Source organism: Trachurus trachurus (genome assembly GCF_905171665.1).
Source record: "Trachurus trachurus genome assembly, chromosome: 5".
Taxonomy (NCBI): Eukaryota; Metazoa; Chordata; class Actinopteri; order Carangiformes; family Carangidae; genus Trachurus; species Trachurus trachurus.
The window spans coordinates 31,911,930-31,929,665 of NC_139896.1; the positions used below are offsets into that span (position 1 = coordinate 31,911,930).

The window sequence follows — 17,736 nt, forward strand, 5'->3', positions numbered from 1 at the left end:
TTGTGGTTTTCTCTCAGTGACTTAATGTTAAAAAGCACATATCACAAATGTAGCCCTGTCTACTGGTTTGTATCCGCGTCGGGGTCTTGCAGAGATTTTTCTGACAGCTCCTCTTGTCTGGCCCTCTGTTCTTTTGTCAGTCTGGGGTCTGAAAATCCTGGGGGATAAAGAATATTGGAAAAGGCATTGGAAAATTTTATTAAGCTGAGAGGGAAACAATATCTGTATCTGTTAATCTGCTCATGAGATCACTTTGAAATGAATGTAAAATAACAAATCAAATCAAGGAAACTGAGCACATTTATGGAGTTAAGTGGTTTTGTTCCTGCCAAACCAGTTACTTATCTCAAAATAAAAAAGGTACTTTTATTCTGTATGAGCAGAGGTTGTCAAACATTTCATAGGTGATCAGAAAATAATAAAGCTGCACGAAAAATGACAAGGTTGTTATGTTATAGGAATTTCTTCAATTAGTGACGGCCAATAAATCTTGAGCACAACATCAACAAAATGAGTTTTGGTCGGTGGTGAGGGACTGTATGTGAAGACACCACTGTGTCACGTACCATTGGAGCCACTTTCCTTCCATTTCAGCTTGTTGTCTTCAGTGTGTCGTGTCCATGTGGAGCGGAAACTCACCAGCTCAGCTGTGATGTGAGCGAGGCTCCACTGCAGCCCTCTGGAGCTCTCCTTCCAAAGATTACTATTGAGAAATTACAAATTGCCGTCAAACCAAAACATTTTTCTTTCTTTTTTTTCTTTCCCCTTTTCACCCTTTTTTTCTTCATCTTTCTTTGTTTTCTTACTCATTTGTTCTCAGTAACGTTTAGATAAGGCCCTCTATAACATTCTTGTCTTTATTGGAAGATTTAAATGTCTCTTAAAGGAATACTTTGACATTTGGGAAATTCAATTATCCGCTTTCTTGCCAAGAGTTGGATTAAAAGATTGATATCACTTCTCATATCTGTTTGATGAATATGAAGCTGCAGCCAGGAGTTAGTTAGCTCAGCAGGAAACAGGGGAAACAACTCTTCTGACTGTCTTATGATAGCAAAATTCATACCAGCACCTACTACTATGACACCACACTTAATGTTGTCGTAACAGGTATAAAGAAAAATGTACAGATACAAGTTAATTAAAGATCTTTGCATATACTTGAGGGCAGATTTTTTTGTCTTTTGACAAAGCATTGTATTGTATTGCTCCTTATACTTGCACTATACTGTATCTGACCCATCAAAACAATATGTGTGCCATTCTTGAATCTTTACCGTGATGTCCATTTTCTTTCTTGTTGTTGTTATCCTTGTTCTAACTGTATGTCTATTTATATGTAAGTAATATGCCGCTGACCGCTCATTTCTCCAACTACCCATTAATCCGAGTTATTCTACAGTATTACATCTAGGTTTAGGGTTAGGGTCAGAGAAATGGGAGGTCAGACTAATGGACGCAAAAATAAAGAAATGTATGGTTGGAGAAATGGGAAGTCGGAGAAATAAGTAGTCGGACAAACGTCTTTTAGCATAGACTGTAAAAAATATGGACGTAGCATCCGTGACGTCACCCACTGGTTTTGGGGAGTCGTTTTTGTGACTCAAATATGGCGGCCTGAACAGTGCCATGTTGGATTTACCGGCCGAGAACCCGCCCACTGGCCTCGAACGGCCTCGAAGCAGCGGTCTCCGGACCTGTCACTCAACGTTTCTGCGCCCTAATTTTAAACCTAATAATAGTAAAATGGTAGAGTTAAAAAAAAATTCTCCCCCCTCAGAGTGTGTGCGGGGGTAGAAACTATCGGTAGAGACCAAAAAAATAAAATGTACCAGGCTGTAAATATGTTTTTTTAAGCTGTAAAGTCGGCTATTTTAACATGGGGCTCAATTGGAGTTGCTCCCTTCTGGAGCCAGCCCCCAGAGGCCGCCGGGGTACTGCAGCTTTTTGAACGCGGAAGTGGTCTTCACTTGTAGAACCCACAACTCCCCCCTTGTTTTTTAGCCGCCATGCTAAGCTAACTGGCTGCTTGCTTTAGTGACTCCTGCAGGTGTGCCCTTCGGTACATGTCCTCTCTGTGTGCATACCTGTGTCTGTTACAGGGGTCTGGTGGACCTGGATTCTCCTCCACAAGGGGAATAACAATCTTTTCAGCCATGTCCGTCAGCAGAGAGAATGTGGGATACACAATGAAGTCTATAAAACCTGCAAGATTAATTGTAGGAACACCAGAATGTGACAGTCTGCTTTCACAGAGCCATGAAAATGTATTTTTCTCATTCAATTTCAAATGTGGTCCTGTAATATTAGCAGTGGTGTGAAAAGCCATATCATGCAGCACTGAACATAAATCAGCATTAAGCTTGACACTGAGAGGCTTATTTCATTCAAAGAGAAAGTGCAATTATGAAAGGTGAGTTTAAGCTGCAGTACAATATATTTAGCTGCAGTTCATATCTTCACAGGAAGAAATTGTTTTTTGAAAGGTGTGTGTTTTTTTAAGACGTACCAATCTGGGACTCGGCTACCAGGGTGCTTTTTCGATCACACAGGGGAGAGAAGGGCAGGCCGAGCTCCGCCTCTCTATCACCCTCACAAAGATAGAAAGAGAGAGAGAAGATATCTTAAAGGGCATCCCACACACAGCCTGAAAATAACTCTTTAAAGGTTGTTTGATTCCAGTACCAGTAACCTGACACCTCATTCAAAGAAAACAATGCAAACCCTTTTGTTTAAAAAAAAAAAAAGAAACACAGTAAACATTTACAGTAAGAGGCTTTTCAGAAGGAGGTTTCTCACATCTTATTTTCAAAGCGAGCCGGGCTCCTCAGCACATCATCTTTTATAAGTTATTTTTCAAATCCAGAAAATAGAGGACACAGAGAGCGAGAGAGAGATGACAGTATACAAGTTATTTCCGCATTTACAGGAAACCCACTCAGTTAAAAGTACCAATCTCACAATGCCTGCCAATTTTTTCACTGCTTTTTGCCAAAGCTTTTACTTGAAAATGGCCTTTGAGGCAGGTTGTAAGAATGATGACTGACAGTTTTCACAATGAGTCCTCCAGCCTGGAACAACCATTATGGTCTTTTGTCCCTGTTGTCACCAACAACCTACATGAGTGTAACTAGCAGCAGGCGTACCTGCCTTTCATCACCTCAGTTTAACTTCGATCACTGGCTCTATTTTTCACCTTATGGATTAGATAACGTTGTTACATAACCCCACAAAGATCAAGAGCAAACTTCCAGTTTTTCATGAGGTTTGTGAGGCAACGTCATCATTTCGAATGTATCATATCTGCACGATTCTCTGCATAGATAGTTTCTGGACTTAAATCTTGAATCACATCAAATCAATCAAAGTGATCAGTTCACTTTTCAAAGAGGCCTTCCTGACTCTGACTGTCTCTCCAACATACCTAAAGTGGTATTTATGTTGTTTTCTTTAGCTACGACGTAAGAAGCCTCTTTGAACGTTTCCCTCTCCTGCTTTCAGACTGTCGGTGAGAGACGGTGAGTCATTTACAAAGCTGCTATTAGGCGTCCAACCTTTTGACTCATCAATCATTTCCGAGATAATAAGAGATCAAACAAGTCAGAGGAGATCAGGAGTAGGTGGTTCCTGAGAAATGATGTGAACACTGTATCTGAATAGAAGAGAGAACGCTCTCTTTACAACACTTAAACTACACTACTGCACTTAAAATCTCATGTCCATGCTTAACACGAGACCGGACAGCACTGACACAAGCACAAGCAAAAACAATACAGTAGCTAGAAGCCTAATTGCCTTCTATCTTTTGTCTTCTGTATTTATTTATATTCTCTTTTCAATTCATGCACCTAAATCATGCTTCTCTTTCTTTTATGCACATTTGGCTGAGGGCTTTCACAGCACTTGAGATCCAACCCAAGGAGCCTTTCAGAATAAATATCTCAATTATAATTAGTTACAATGTATACAAATTAAACAACACAATGTATCAGTTAATGATTTTTTGAGATGCTGGCAGGTGGATTCTAGTGTTGCTTCCCCTTACTCCCAGTGTTTATGCTAAGCAGATCCCAATTACAGGTGCTTATTATAGTGACATCAGTCTTATTATGTAACTCACTGCAAGAAAGTGACTAAGTAGGTATTTCCTAAAATGTTGAATTATTCCATCAACCCGGATAAATGATTGTGCAAGTAAAGAAAAGATGAAGTGATGAACCATTCACATTGACAGTTCAGGTCTATTAGAGTTCCTACCTGCCTGAAAAACTCCTCCATCAGGGCTTTGGTCCAGCGAGAGTGCAGAGCCCAGGGCTTGGACGGATGGCTTATGTCAGCCGTGTGAAGTAACAGAGACAGTGCTTTGGGCTTGTCAATCCTGATGGAGAAAGCATAATGCAACTCTTGTTTTTGTTACTGTGCCGTCGTGCCCCACAGATATGACACCAGCCAGTGACAGTAATTATTTGCCTGTAGAATATTTTTCAAATAAGAATCTACAGTGAACATTGACTTTGTGACCTTGTGATTACACAACACAGTGGAAACTACAGCCCAGTCCATTAATGTTACCGCTCTTGTTGTTGTAGACAGGATTTCATGGCTTTGACTTGCAGTAGGTGGGAGGACATGTCTGTGGACAACACCATCTCTATAACCAGTGATCGCAGCTCCCTAAACAAACACACACACACAAACAAACACACACGTTTTATTAGTTGACCTTGTGTGACGGTTAGGAGCTGTATAGAGTTTAAAAAAAAAAAAAAAGGCAGGCAAGGCGACTCGTCGGGTTGTAACCTTTTAAGTTTCCCTGATGGATTTTCTTGTTCCCATGGTTACACTGGCGGCTAGAAAAGCCCATCAGGGTATAGTGCTGGTGTTTATCTTAGCTGATATCTGCAGAGCTCTTCCATGAATAACACAGTCCCACACTAAATCTATGATACATGAAGCTTCAGACTCCATGAATATATAAACTATATACAGTATGAATATTTTCTCCTCCACTGTCCCACTGTCGATTAGTGAATGAGTTGCTATAGTGATAGTAATGCGATGCTTTATTGATTCATAATAGAGAAATTTTATCTTAGGAGGTCAAAGTTGAGGGGAGGCTAGAGCAGCCGCTATGGAAAGTCTTATTGAAGGACAAATCCCCTCATGGGATTTTGCCCCCATCACTGCCAATATGTCACCCCAGCTGTTGTCATGAAGAATTCATCTGAGTGTTTCAATCAGTTCTGGCTTCACTACCTTGTCTGTCACCCGCCTTAAACTCCACCTTTCTTCTTGAAGCATAATTTAACAGGGTTATTATTACACTTTTTAAGGCTAAATGTTGGGCACTGTAGGCTTTAGCAAACGCTACTCAAACAGAAATACATAGTTAATCTGTTGGGGACTATTTTTAGCTGCAGGCTAATGCATATCAAGTTTTACACTATGGTGTGTGTGTGTGTGTGTGTGTGTGTGTGTGTGTGTGTGTGTGTGTGTGTGTGTGTGTGTGTGTGTGTGTGTGTGTGTGTGTGTGTGTGTGTGTGTGTGTGTGTGTGTGTGTGTGTGTGTGTGTGTGTGTGTGTTACTAAAACTAAAGTGCCCACAGAGAGGATGTTACTGACACGTCAAACTTAATTAGCAATTAGCTAGCTTTGAAAACTTTGATTAAAAAAATATTGGTTGTTTGTGTTGTGTGTGGTGTGGTGTGTGCACACACCCTTTGAAATGTTCTAATCTCTTTCTATTCGGTGAAAACTTAGTTTAAAAAAAAAACTCTGCCTCTATCTCACTGTGATTAATTGATCACTGGTGAAAAAATACAATACAGAAGTCTACTGTATTCTCTTTGCCTGGTGTTTACTGGTAATATCAACAGTAATCAGATAAATTATCATTCCAGCATTTTGATCTTTTCTTAGCTACTGTATTCTCTGTAAATATGGAAACAAACGTCCTTTCTAGGTGAATAACTAAGACACTCTCAGGTATAAGAAAGTTGCCATCTTACATCCATTCCTCCCTCGTCAAATTAGTGAAGATGTTCATTTGGTCGTCCTGCAGCAGTCGAAACGCTGCACTCAGGTGATGGCTTTCTTGTACCGACCGATCGTTGTAGATCAATGCAAACTCAGACCTGTAAAAGAATGAGGAGGCATGAGAGGTGGAGAGGAGGACAAAGTAGAACAAGACACAAATTGATCGCTAAGTTGAAGAATATAAGTGTGTAAAACTGTAGAAGTATGGGGCGGAGAAGAGTGGGATAAAAGCAGAGTCCTGAGGGAGTCATTAAAGCACAATGACTGCAGGTCTGTAATGGTGGATTCAGAAGTGCCTGGAGAGTAGGATGCGATAAAAATTGGCACATGTAGGTATTAATGACTGAGTCTGGCAAGTTAATTAACTAATTTCTCAATCAGGCATTTCTTGTCCACTGACTCATTTGCATAATCTTCTTTATTAGACTGTTTAAAAGTGCACCATGAAAAGTCTTCCAGTTTTGAAGCCTCTGCCAATGCAGTTAAACCACACAATGAATACAACTCTTGTAAAAATGCTTCTAAGTCAGAGCTGAAATCGTTTGTAGTCTGAGTGGCACCGGCGGTCACAGCTGGACTCTATGTTGTTTTCATTGATTTCTAATGGTGACAGTGGAAAAAAAACATGTACTCTGGAGTTATTTATTCGGACACAGTTTAGAGGGTTTAGAGGGACTTATGAGAAAAAGATTAGTTTTTTTTTTTTTTTTTGCTTTGACTAGAATTTGTTTTGTTCTTTTTATGGTTTAAACATAACAGCAGATGTTGAAGAGCTCCTATAAACTCTGCCTGTTCTGACTGAGTCTACCTTGTTTTAGCCTCGGTCGGCAGGATTGGAGGACTTGATCCAACAGCTGGAGGCTGAAATGGAGCGGCGAGCTATGCCAATCTTACTGCACCTCTCTGTGAGGGCGTTGCTGATCTAACACCATGCAGGCTAGGAGGTTACCCAGAAGGGATGTCTGCTCTGGACCCCCTCCCCCAGTGTGAAACACAGCTTTCCCACAGAATTCAAGGCGAGGTTAGTGTTTACGCCTGCATTAGCTAATTTCACACTGTCTTTCATTTGAGAGGTGGATGCTAGCCATGATTGTCTGGGGGCAGTGGTGTCCCAGAAGCAAGATGATACCAAGGTCAGGCCCAGTAAAGTGCAGATGCTTTGTCCAGGCAGGATCCATCTCAGGGCAAAGTAGTAGTTGGTTTGATTCTCCTCTTTAACTCCTGTGCCAAGACTCTGTACAGGGAGCAGCTGCAGATGTAGGGTCGACTGTCCAGCATGCTATCTCTGCTTCTCCAGAGTGATCCACTGATGACTTAATAGCACTTCAGGGAGCTGACCCTGTCGTTAGTGCTGTCCTTCCCTTGTGCCAGCACTGTTGAGTGCCAGCCGGCCATGTAGAGAGACAGAGATTCAGTCCTGCGGCACTGGGCCTGTAATGCCATTGGGACCTTCTCACTTTGAGGAAAGGACTTCTGTACAAAACCTACCAACGGCCCGATGGCGGAGAGTGTGTGTACCAGTTTGTGCCTCTAAAGAGCCTGAGGGGAGAAGTGTTCCAGCAGCTGTACACTCATCATGGTCATCAAGGTAGTGACCTAACAGAGATGTAGTGCTGCAAAGAATATACAACGACAAGGCTTGAAACTCTGTGGGCCAAGCAGTCTAGATCAGCCTTAAAGGGATAGTTCAACATTTTGGTAAATTGGCCCATTGCCATAATCCCTATAGTTTTAGGGTTCGTTACCATTATTTGTCGGTGCAAGCTGTTTTTAGAGCAGCGGAGCAGAGCCGTGAGCTGCTCAGAGCTACGCTACAGAGGCTAATGGGATTTCTTGGTTTCCCTCATCAAACTCATCAAATACACAATCCAACAACTCCAAAAATGCTCTCATGGACAAGTTGTGACCTGCACATTCACCACCACGCTATTTTTGAGGCAAATGCAAAGACTGCTTGCGAAAAACTGCCCCCGAAGTGAATGCACATCAGCTGTTTTGCATGAATTTACCTCAAAAACAACTGTCTCATAACGTTCCATTTTGGAGTTGTTGGATTGTGTATTTGATGAGTTTGATGAGGGAAACCAAGAAATCCCATTAGCCTCTGTAGTGTAGCTCTGAGCAGCTCGCGGCGCGGCTCAGCTGTTCTAAAAATAGCTTGCACCGACAATAAAGGTAACGAACCGACTGCTATGACTATAGGGATTATGGCAATGCAAGCTTTTCACCAGGACCCGACATGACCTCCTTTGCACTGATGACCAGAGTTTTGTTCGGCTACATCACAACTACATCCCCAGGCCAGGCCCCACATTGGTTGACTGGTTTAGTTGATTTTGGTTGTTTGTCTATGAACCACAGATGCCTGCAGACTTTCTGCTGGGCTGCGGGGAAGAACAAAACCTTAATATAGTAGGATGAACTGTGGGTTCCAGATCTCATCTCTAGCAAATCCAGCTCCATTGTAAATGTCTTGCAGAGTTTTTGATTTCCTCAGCGGGATGTCCTTGAAAGTACCACTGCATTTAATTTAAAATGAATACATCATTAGTCATTTAGTTTTGTATTTTCATCTTTTTTTCATTTTCTTATTTTCTTTTCCTTTTGCCTTCTTGTCTTGAAAATTGTCGAGCTCAGCTGCTGTGCACTGATTGCAGCTGTGATGTATGTCATACTATGATGTCAGGAAGCAATTCATTGTAATTACCGAGTAAATCAAAAATGGACAGATGAAACACTGTCTTTTCTGTTTTTTCCAATAATTATAATTAAATTACATGGTCAAAAAAAAAACATCTGTCTGCATTTATAGTCAACCATCAGTTCCCTTTTTTTGTATCATATTGTTTACTCAACAAAGTTGTATCAGTCAGTAAAGGAGATGAGCATTTGATAGTGTTTGAAGCTGACTTTCAGACAGAGGCTGTTTAGATACTGTAACTAAGATATTTTCTCTTATTGTGGACACGCATCTTTGTCCTTTTTTCCCAAGATAAAGCATGATGATGATGATGGGTGCCAGGAGACTGCGTTCTTCAGCCCTCCTATGTGGAAAATCAACATCTAAAAATACTGTGTTCCCTCCACAAAGATGTGTTTGTGTTTTAGAGTGCCCTCCTAAAACTGCACAAAGTCGTTCTACCCTACTGTTTCTACATTCCCTGACATCCCCCACTATTCTACAGTTTCACAACAGGATGTGGCGTAAATATAGTTGGCGCTTTATAGGACAGGGTTAATAAAACGTGTTCCAGAAAAAGGTGCTTACTTTGTGTGGATATGAAAGTTGTTTGTGGTTCCCGTGTGTTCGTAGTCGTGGATGGCTGCAGCAAACAACGACGCCATCACCTCAAGCTCCGTCAGCCAGTGCTTCATAGACAGAGATGAAACAAAACAAAAAAAACAGGGTAACACTTTACTTGACGCCTATCTCTATAACACATTATAACCATATTTATAATGAGTTATAATGCAGTTATAACACTGTATAACTATAGTTATAAACACTCATAAATGATCATAATGCTTTATAACAATAATCATAACACACTATAAAGCATTTTATCATGACTTATAAGGTATGTAATAATGTATAACTATCATTATAAACACTCATAAATCACATAAGACTTTATAACAATAAGCATAACATATTATAGAGCATTATAACTCTATTATAATACTAATGTCTTGTGCTTATTGTTATAAAGCCTTATGATAATTAATGAGTGTTCATAATGATAGTTATACACGTTTATAAGACAATTATAACACATTATAACTATATTAATAATAAATTATCGATGTGGTCATTGTCAGTGAGTTACTAACAATTATAACCTATTATAATACCTGACCTTATAAGTCATGATAAGATGCTTTATAGTGTGCTTATTTTTATAAAGCATTATGATAATTTATGAGTGTTTATAACTATACTGTAGTTATACAGTGCTATAACTGCATTATAACTCATTATAAGTAGGGTTATACTGTGTTATAGAGATAGGCGTCAAGTAAAGTGTTACCAAAAACAGCAACATAAAAATCTGCTTCTTTTTGACAGGAAGATGTTAGTTGTCATGGTAATGTATCACTATAACGTTAGCATAATGTTATAAATAAGTATTGAGGAAACTATTGGGAAACAGTATATTGTTGGTTTTGACTTTTTCATAGTTTTTGCTGATATTGAGGAAAAAAAGGAAAAGCACAATGAAAAGAACATTAACAATCATTACAACAAAATATTCTAAAAAGTATTAATTAACACTAAATAAGTGAGTATTCAGGTGAGTCCAGCGTACCACAAGTCCTGAGCGCAGCAGCAGGCAGTGTAGTGTCTGAGTCACATCAGCAGCGTGAACGTGGCTGTGGTAGGGGTTGTTGTGTTTGCAGTATCCTCTCTCCAGTGCAGACAGGAATTCTGTCAGGCACGAGATGGGGATCTGCAAAATACATTACATAATCATTACAACTGTGTTTAAAAATCCAAGGTTCAAGGGTTTGTGTCAATTTGTGCTCATAATCTGGCAGCCCACTGCTTCTTCAAACACTACAAACTGTTAATAAAACCCATATGCCTGATTATATCTGCAAATTACAACACAAGTTTTCCACAGAAGTGGAGGCTACATGGGCCGTGGTGACGATATTAACTGTTTTTCATCCAGAGCACTGATACTCTTGCATATCTCTAATTTTAAAACATGCATGGAAAGTTTCAATCTCAAACTCAAAGACCTTGAAACGGCTGTTGAGCTCATATCTGGTGATCAGCTCAAAGAAAAGAGTTCGCAGTGCGTGATCAGAGCTGGCCGAATTCAGAGCAAACACGTCGAAGCTCCAGCGGTCGACATCCTGAGGGGAACGAGAGGAGAGTGACTGCATTATTGATGCATACTTGTGTGCTGTGTATAGCCTGCTATCTTTTTTGTAATGCCCGATTTATTACAAAAACACACAACCCACTTTGAGATTTATGAATAGTGGGGGCTTACCCTGAGGCAGTTTATAACCACAGCAGGTTGGTCTGGCATGGCTGCAGTGTAGGCCCTCTTGAACATCCTGGAATAATGCAATGTTTATGTTGAGTTCAGTTAAAGTTCAGATGTTGACACTGTGCAGTGAACTAGACTCAGGAGCTGTTTATATAAATCCTCTAAAGTCCCTGTCCTCTTTGGAAGGATGTTTTAAAGAGAAAAGGAGGTTAATGTTTCACAGTGCAGTGCAGCTGTCTGTATTTTCTGTAGCTGTACCAACACTGCATAAGCTTATATTAGAGTTATAGTACAGATATGGAAATCAGTCATTTACTATGTGAGTTTTATGGTATAAGAAGATCATGTCCTTATATTATTGTATTTATGTGTCATACAACTATAGCTGTATGCCTGCTTCTGTATCTTTCCTGCAAAGTGATATACAGTGTATGGATTAACCTAAAATCACAACTATTACAACATTAACCTTTTAATGACGCTGAAAAATTATAAATTGAGCAAATATATTGTCATACCTCTCCACAAATATCCCAGCCTGCACTGCATGGACGATGCTGCGGAACTTGGGCTTCTCATCCGAGCGTCGCACAGGCCGTCGAACCCTCTGGGTGAAGGTGGATGCCAGCCAGTCGGTGACCTCCGAAGGAACCCCGTCTGACTGCAGCTGCTGGAGATCGTCTTCAGAATCCAAACACTGCCTAAGAGAGACAACAGACACACACACACACAAACTGTTGATACAAAGTCATAGAGTCAATAGCAAATGGCAGGACAAAATGATACATTTATTCTTCAGTGGAAGGATACCACAATGGCAATTTTGGCAATATAAAACTTTTCCACATAGCAGTGATATTCCTGGTAACCTTTAAAAGTTACATGTTGTTAAAAATAAATAAAAAATTATAAAAATATATACAATTTCAGCAAATCTCTGTTATTGCTTTACAGTAATTAGTACTTTGACCCAAGGAAAGTAAAAATGCAGTTATGCTATTGCTAACTAGTCTAGAAAAATATTGCAAGTTCAGCATAACCTCTCATCTTGTAAATGTAACAATGGCTCAAGCATTTCTAAATTCAGTAACATTAAAATTTAACAAGCTTATAAACGCTGACAGTTTGATAAGTCCAGTAAAGGTCACATAAAGCCACATTAAGCTTGGTTTAGCTTAGTTTATCGTCGCTCATCTTAGTTTAGCTTAGCACAAAGACTGGAAACTGGGGTAAACGGTTAACTTGGGTTTTTGCATACATATTGATGAGAAAGTTACTGCTGTCAAGCAGTAGGTAAGCTCACAGCACTTTGTTAAACAACAAAATTGTGCATCCATATGTAAAATATCAAAAGTAATGTTCCAATCTTTTGTTTTTGCAGCCTATTGAGCTTGGAACTAATCTGTCATTGCTTTGTGGAAGATAATAAATGGCTGCTTTAAATGGGGAATATTATAAGCATCAGGTGTAGACCAAGATACATGATCGATAATGAAAATGTCAATTAATTAGCTTTGGTTTTCAGAAGGATTTTGTCTTATTGTAGTCTACCTTGATCCATCAAGGTAAACTGCCTCTAGTAACGACGCTGTGAAATCCAGATTCTTTTTGATCTCTTCAAAGTCGACATCTTTCTCCTCCAGCTGTTTCAGCATGCTCCTCAGCCTGAAAGGAAATATAATCATGTGTTCAAAAAAATAAAATAAAATGAAAGATGCCCTTTTTGTCAGTAAGATGCTGTTTCACCTCTCAAAACAGCAATCACTGCCAGGCACTGTGTGAAAATGGTTGGATCTTACAGCAGTTTGGCATCAAAGTCTTCACATTAAATCACATTGGGTTCAGCAATAAAAGTTTTAGCTACAGGAGAAAGGTCTGAACAAAATGGCTTTGTGTGATAGAAGCTTCCTAAACACGGCTCTGTGAATTGGTCTACGAATTGACAGCACTTGCCGTTGTCCTGAGCGACAGAAACAAGGTCCGAGGAGTCCCTTAACAACAGGTTGAGATATTTCCTAGTGAGCGGAAAGAGTTTATTTGGAAGCGATTTAAATGCCAAGCTGTCCAAAGAAAGCCAGTGGCAAAAGGGCATCGTTAGTGCCAAATTTTCCATGAGAGGAAAACTTCCCATGGTCAGGGTCTTATGTAACCCACATTTTGTCAAAGTGGGCTCCGAGAAGAATCATGTTTTTGAGTTTTTAAGTGTTGGCCACATTCTGATCCCATCTGAGAACATGCTGCTCACATGGTTTTAAAAACTTTTAATCAAATTAGAAAAGAGAACTGATGGAAAAGCATTAATCTACTGCAGGATAATAAAAAGCAAATGCTTGGAGTAGATGTCACCTCGAGTGTGACCGGTGACCCGCCTGCAGTATATTAATGTAATCTTATCTCAGTGATACATCCAAAAGCTTGAGTAGATAATACAGCATCTGATGAGGAATCTCACTCTCAGTTTACACAACTGGAACCTTTAGACTTTAATAGGATTTCATATTCTCCATGGCCATTTGAAAGAGAGGTTTATTTGATATGATAACACATTTGTGCCACGGATAATTCCTCTTAAGCATTTTGGTGGACTGCCCGTATGGTGCCGTGACCAGAACGATTGTATTCAAACTGCGCCAGGCCACGCTGTGGAGCCAGCTCCTGGGGATGAGACGCTCACAGCTTTTCAAGTGTTTATCACGCTGGCACGGGCTTTCAAAAGCTGTTGAGTCATAAAAATAGCATGCATCTGAATACCACCGCTCACTTTCAATCTAAAGTAATCTTTTGTGATAACACAGTCTTTTTTGTTCCAACTCTTCGCCGTAGAAGAGCCCCTGACAGGACGTTTACAGGAAATTACTCGTCAAGTGCACTTGGGAAACTTTGTTTATAGAGACAAATCTCCCTTTGGCTCAGACTTTGTGTTTGAATCTACACACTGCATAGTGTCATTCTTTCTGAGTGTGCATCAGCACAGTATACTGTAGAGGTGTCTGAGTGGTATCAGCTCGGTCAGCACAAATCTTCAAATGAATTTCTTAAAAAATACAAAGACATAAAAACCCAGATTATATCCCCAATTGCCTTTTACACTTTTGTTAGATTTCACACATTAATACTGACAAACATGGTGAAAAGAAATGTGTGAATTTCTGTCAAAAAATAACCCTATAAATGACCGGATAACAATCAGCAGCTTTTGAAGCTGTAAAACCTGTAGACACCAATACATCAGTGTGTTAACCAAAACAAAACCACATGACCCATCACCTCTGCAGCACATTTCCCTCCCACGCAAGCGCATGAGTATGATGTGTGTTCGCACAACTATAGGAGCAACAAGTATGTTCAGATGCTGCAAAAGAATAGCTATATTTGGAGACAATCTTGATGAACTCAGCAGGAAATCTTTGAAAAGAAGGGTAGCCATCTTTGTAAAACGTTACTTTTTAAGGTAAGAATAGCCTTCTCATCTTTTGCTCTACATTTCCTGAAGGTGTGTCTATACTGTAAATATATATGAATTGGGTCAACAAAACAGCTATGTGGTGGGATGCATATCAATCATCACTGTTCACTGCTGGTGGTTTTTTTTTTTGTCACATCTTTCCATTGCTGCAAAATAAGAAAACTAGACTATCAGAAAGATACAGACACTGCCTATCTGAACCAAACACTTTATAACTGTGTTAAGTATAAAGATGTAGCATGTTTGATAAAGATCCCCAGCCTTATTTATGCACTAACAGAGAGGCTGAACATGTAGATAGCTGAATATGGTATTATCTGTACTAATCTTAGCCCCCTCTGTCTTACCTAGAGATGGGGATCTGCAGCCGTTTCTTACGGATTCGCACCAGTTCAGTCATTCCACACTCAAGCTGTGCCCTAATGGACCCCAGAGTTCAATAAAAAAAAATTAAAAAACAAAACAAAAAAACAACAACAGGAGGATGAAAAATGAAAATAATTGCAAAGTAGTAAGCATAAAAGTTCTCCAAACCACCAACGCAAACTTTGTGTGTCCTGAGACAGACTTCTGTTTCAACAGCTCTCCCACCCACTTCTGGGGGACCTACTCCACTTCACTCTGATTGGTTAGGCAGGTCCAGACTGTGTCAGTATGTGTGTGTATGAGTGAGTGAGAGAGAGAGAGAGAGAGAGAGAGAGAGGGAGGGAGAGAGAGAGTGCTTGGTGTGTGTGCGTGTCTTTGTCAGTGAGTGAGTGTTTGTGTATATGTGTACATCCGTTGTGTGAAGTGAGTTAGTTGACCTGGCTCACTGATGAAGTGTTGACTGCGAGTCTTTCAAGCCGTGTGTACTCAAATCCCAAATGAGAATTTTCCACCGCAGCCGCAAATCAGGGAACTACACAGAGACTGTCTTTCACTGAAACCCACCAGTCACCCGAACCAAGAAACATAAACAAAGCTTGTCCTCGAAAACCACCCACAACAGCCAGATAGGTTAACTACTGTTCTCAGTACTGCTGTGCAGGGAGGGAATGGACACTTTAATTTTTTTTTTTTTTTTTTGATAGCCCTGACTTTCTACAAAAGTTGTAATGCATAAAGAAAATGATTTAACATGTAAAGAAGATGAAATTACTGCATAAAACAGCCATGGCACAGAGGCTGGAATCATAATTTAAATTATTTCAGTCATTTATTTTAACTGTAGAGCCCAAACTTCTTCACTGACATGCCTCATCAATAAATGTCAACCGAGTGTTTTTTTAATGTCTGACCAAAAAAGAAAGAAAGAATGAAAAAAACACAAACACAAACATCTTTGTGTCCAAAAAAGGACAGCACACAAATCTTCAACATGCAGAGACAAGACAATGAGAGTCGTCCCTACACACTTTTACAGATGCATGTCCTAAATCCACTACTGGTCTTTATTTCTGGAGCATTGTGAGAGCTGTGCTACGACATGGCTTGGGAAAACCCCCCCTGCCTGCTGTCGTTCTCCCTCCTTGCTTGTCCTGCCTTGACTGCTGGGTCAGGCTGACTCTCATGCTCCCATGCTCTTTGACATGGCGCGACGTATTGCAGAGATGAGGAGAAGCAACATCACGACATATGATTCTCCATCTCATGTGTCACCATGGCTGCTTTTCTCGCGCCAAAAGAAAATAAATAACTAATGTTGTGAAGACAGAGAATCAACAGACTCATTCACACTGTAATGTCCATTAAAAACTGTCAATTAGCAGTAGCTAAGCCTACTCATTCAGTGTCAGTGTCAGCCACTTAAAAACATCTAAACTCAGTCATTTCCCATTGTGTGGTTGCCAAACTTTTTCCTTACACTATTGCTTTTTATCCCCCCCCCCCTTCCCTACGCCCACCACCATTCGTCCATCATCTTCTCGGCCTCCCTGTGATGATGACGAACATACACCCTCTGATCTCCCTCCGTCCACCCTGTGACTTGGCTCAATTATTACTCATAGCCTCTACACTTCAGAGAGAGAAATCTGACTTAGTGGCACTATCAATCACATCGAAATGTTTCGTGTGGCTCCATGGGAATAAAATGTACTGAGGCTGCTGAGGGGCAGCCATTTTTTTTTTTTTTTTTTTTACAACAGTAAATCATGCATATTTCACCCAAATCAAAAGGTATTTGACTGAGCACAGTGGTCAAAAGTTGAACATCTCCCACTAAAGCTTCCCTGTTCTCTGGGATGAATTTCACACCCAATCAACCATCTGGGTTTGATTAAAGGCTGGTGCATCCAAATCACAAAAATCATGTTTCCCCACTTAGCTGTAGGCTACCTCCTGTGGTATGAAAGCACGCAGAGAGTTTTGGGTGTATTTTCAGTTTTCTGTCTCCACCCTTAAACACTGAGGGGGATGGTAGGCTATGTTGTTTGAGGCTCTCACAGCTTAGATAATGTTAATTATTTTAGTGAAATGTCTTTATTCACTTATACTCAAATGTACTGTATATGGCTCCCTCTGGATGATTTGTGATCACACTCCAATCATTTAAATTTACACCTTTTTTTTTTTGGCTCTGTCAGCTTCTCCTATGCTTTGTGTAATTAGCAAATGTTAGCATGATGCTAAAGTATGATGATGCTGGTGATAATCAATCAATCAGACTTTATTTATAGAGCACTTTTCATACAGATAAAATGTAGCACAAAGTGCTTTACACTATAATGACAAAACTTTTATTAAGCTTTTTTTTTTGGGCCTTTTTGCCTTTAATTGATAGGACAGATAGGAAATATAGAGGCAGAGAGGGGGGGAATCAAACCAGGGCCGGCTTGCAGGCTGCAGCTGACTACACCCTCAGCATGGGGCACCTGCTCAACCAGTGAGCTATACGACACCCAGATAATGGCAAAACTTGTACCTGCTAAACATTTTCTGCTTGCTGTTCTCATTGTGAACATGAGTTGTGTGTGCACCATTTATCACAGCTTCAGAGAACTGCTAGCATGGATGAGAACTCAAAGACTCTTGTTTCAGTCATTGACTGTGCTTTCAGTCATTTTTAGCAATTTTTCAAAGCTGTCAGCAACACAATCTATATATTTCCATTTTAGTGGCATGGAGGCAGTGTTACAGTAGCACCTCAAGGAGATAAACCGGAAAAATGCATTGCTGAGGCTAAATGAGTGGGCTGAGTTGGGTGAACTCACATGCAATAGGCTATCGGATTACTGTAGATGTGATAAGAAGCATA

At 40.1% G+C, this 17,736-nt stretch overlaps 1 protein-coding gene across 1 annotated transcript; it reads right to left on the reverse strand.

The window, feature by feature from the left end:
• LOC310986518 (dual specificity calcium/calmodulin-dependent 3',5'-cyclic nucleotide phosphodiesterase 1B-like) lies at positions 1–15,048 on the reverse strand. Its single transcript, XM_083972454.1, has 14 exons — positions 14,849–15,048; positions 12,587–12,700; positions 11,554–11,736; positions 11,036–11,102; positions 10,779–10,895; positions 10,343–10,483; positions 9,304–9,404; positions 6,008–6,133; positions 4,573–4,674; positions 4,258–4,378; positions 2,510–2,591; positions 2,088–2,205; positions 567–703; positions 1–157 (listed from the first exon to the last, which is right to left on the reverse strand). The coding sequence occupies exons 1-14, from the start codon at positions 14,899–14,901 to the stop codon at positions 60–62; spliced, it is 1,560 nt and encodes a 519-aa protein (XP_083828580.1). The 5' UTR covers positions 14,902–15,048; the 3' UTR covers positions 1–59.
• Positions 15,049–17,736: the final 2,688 nt, after the last annotated feature.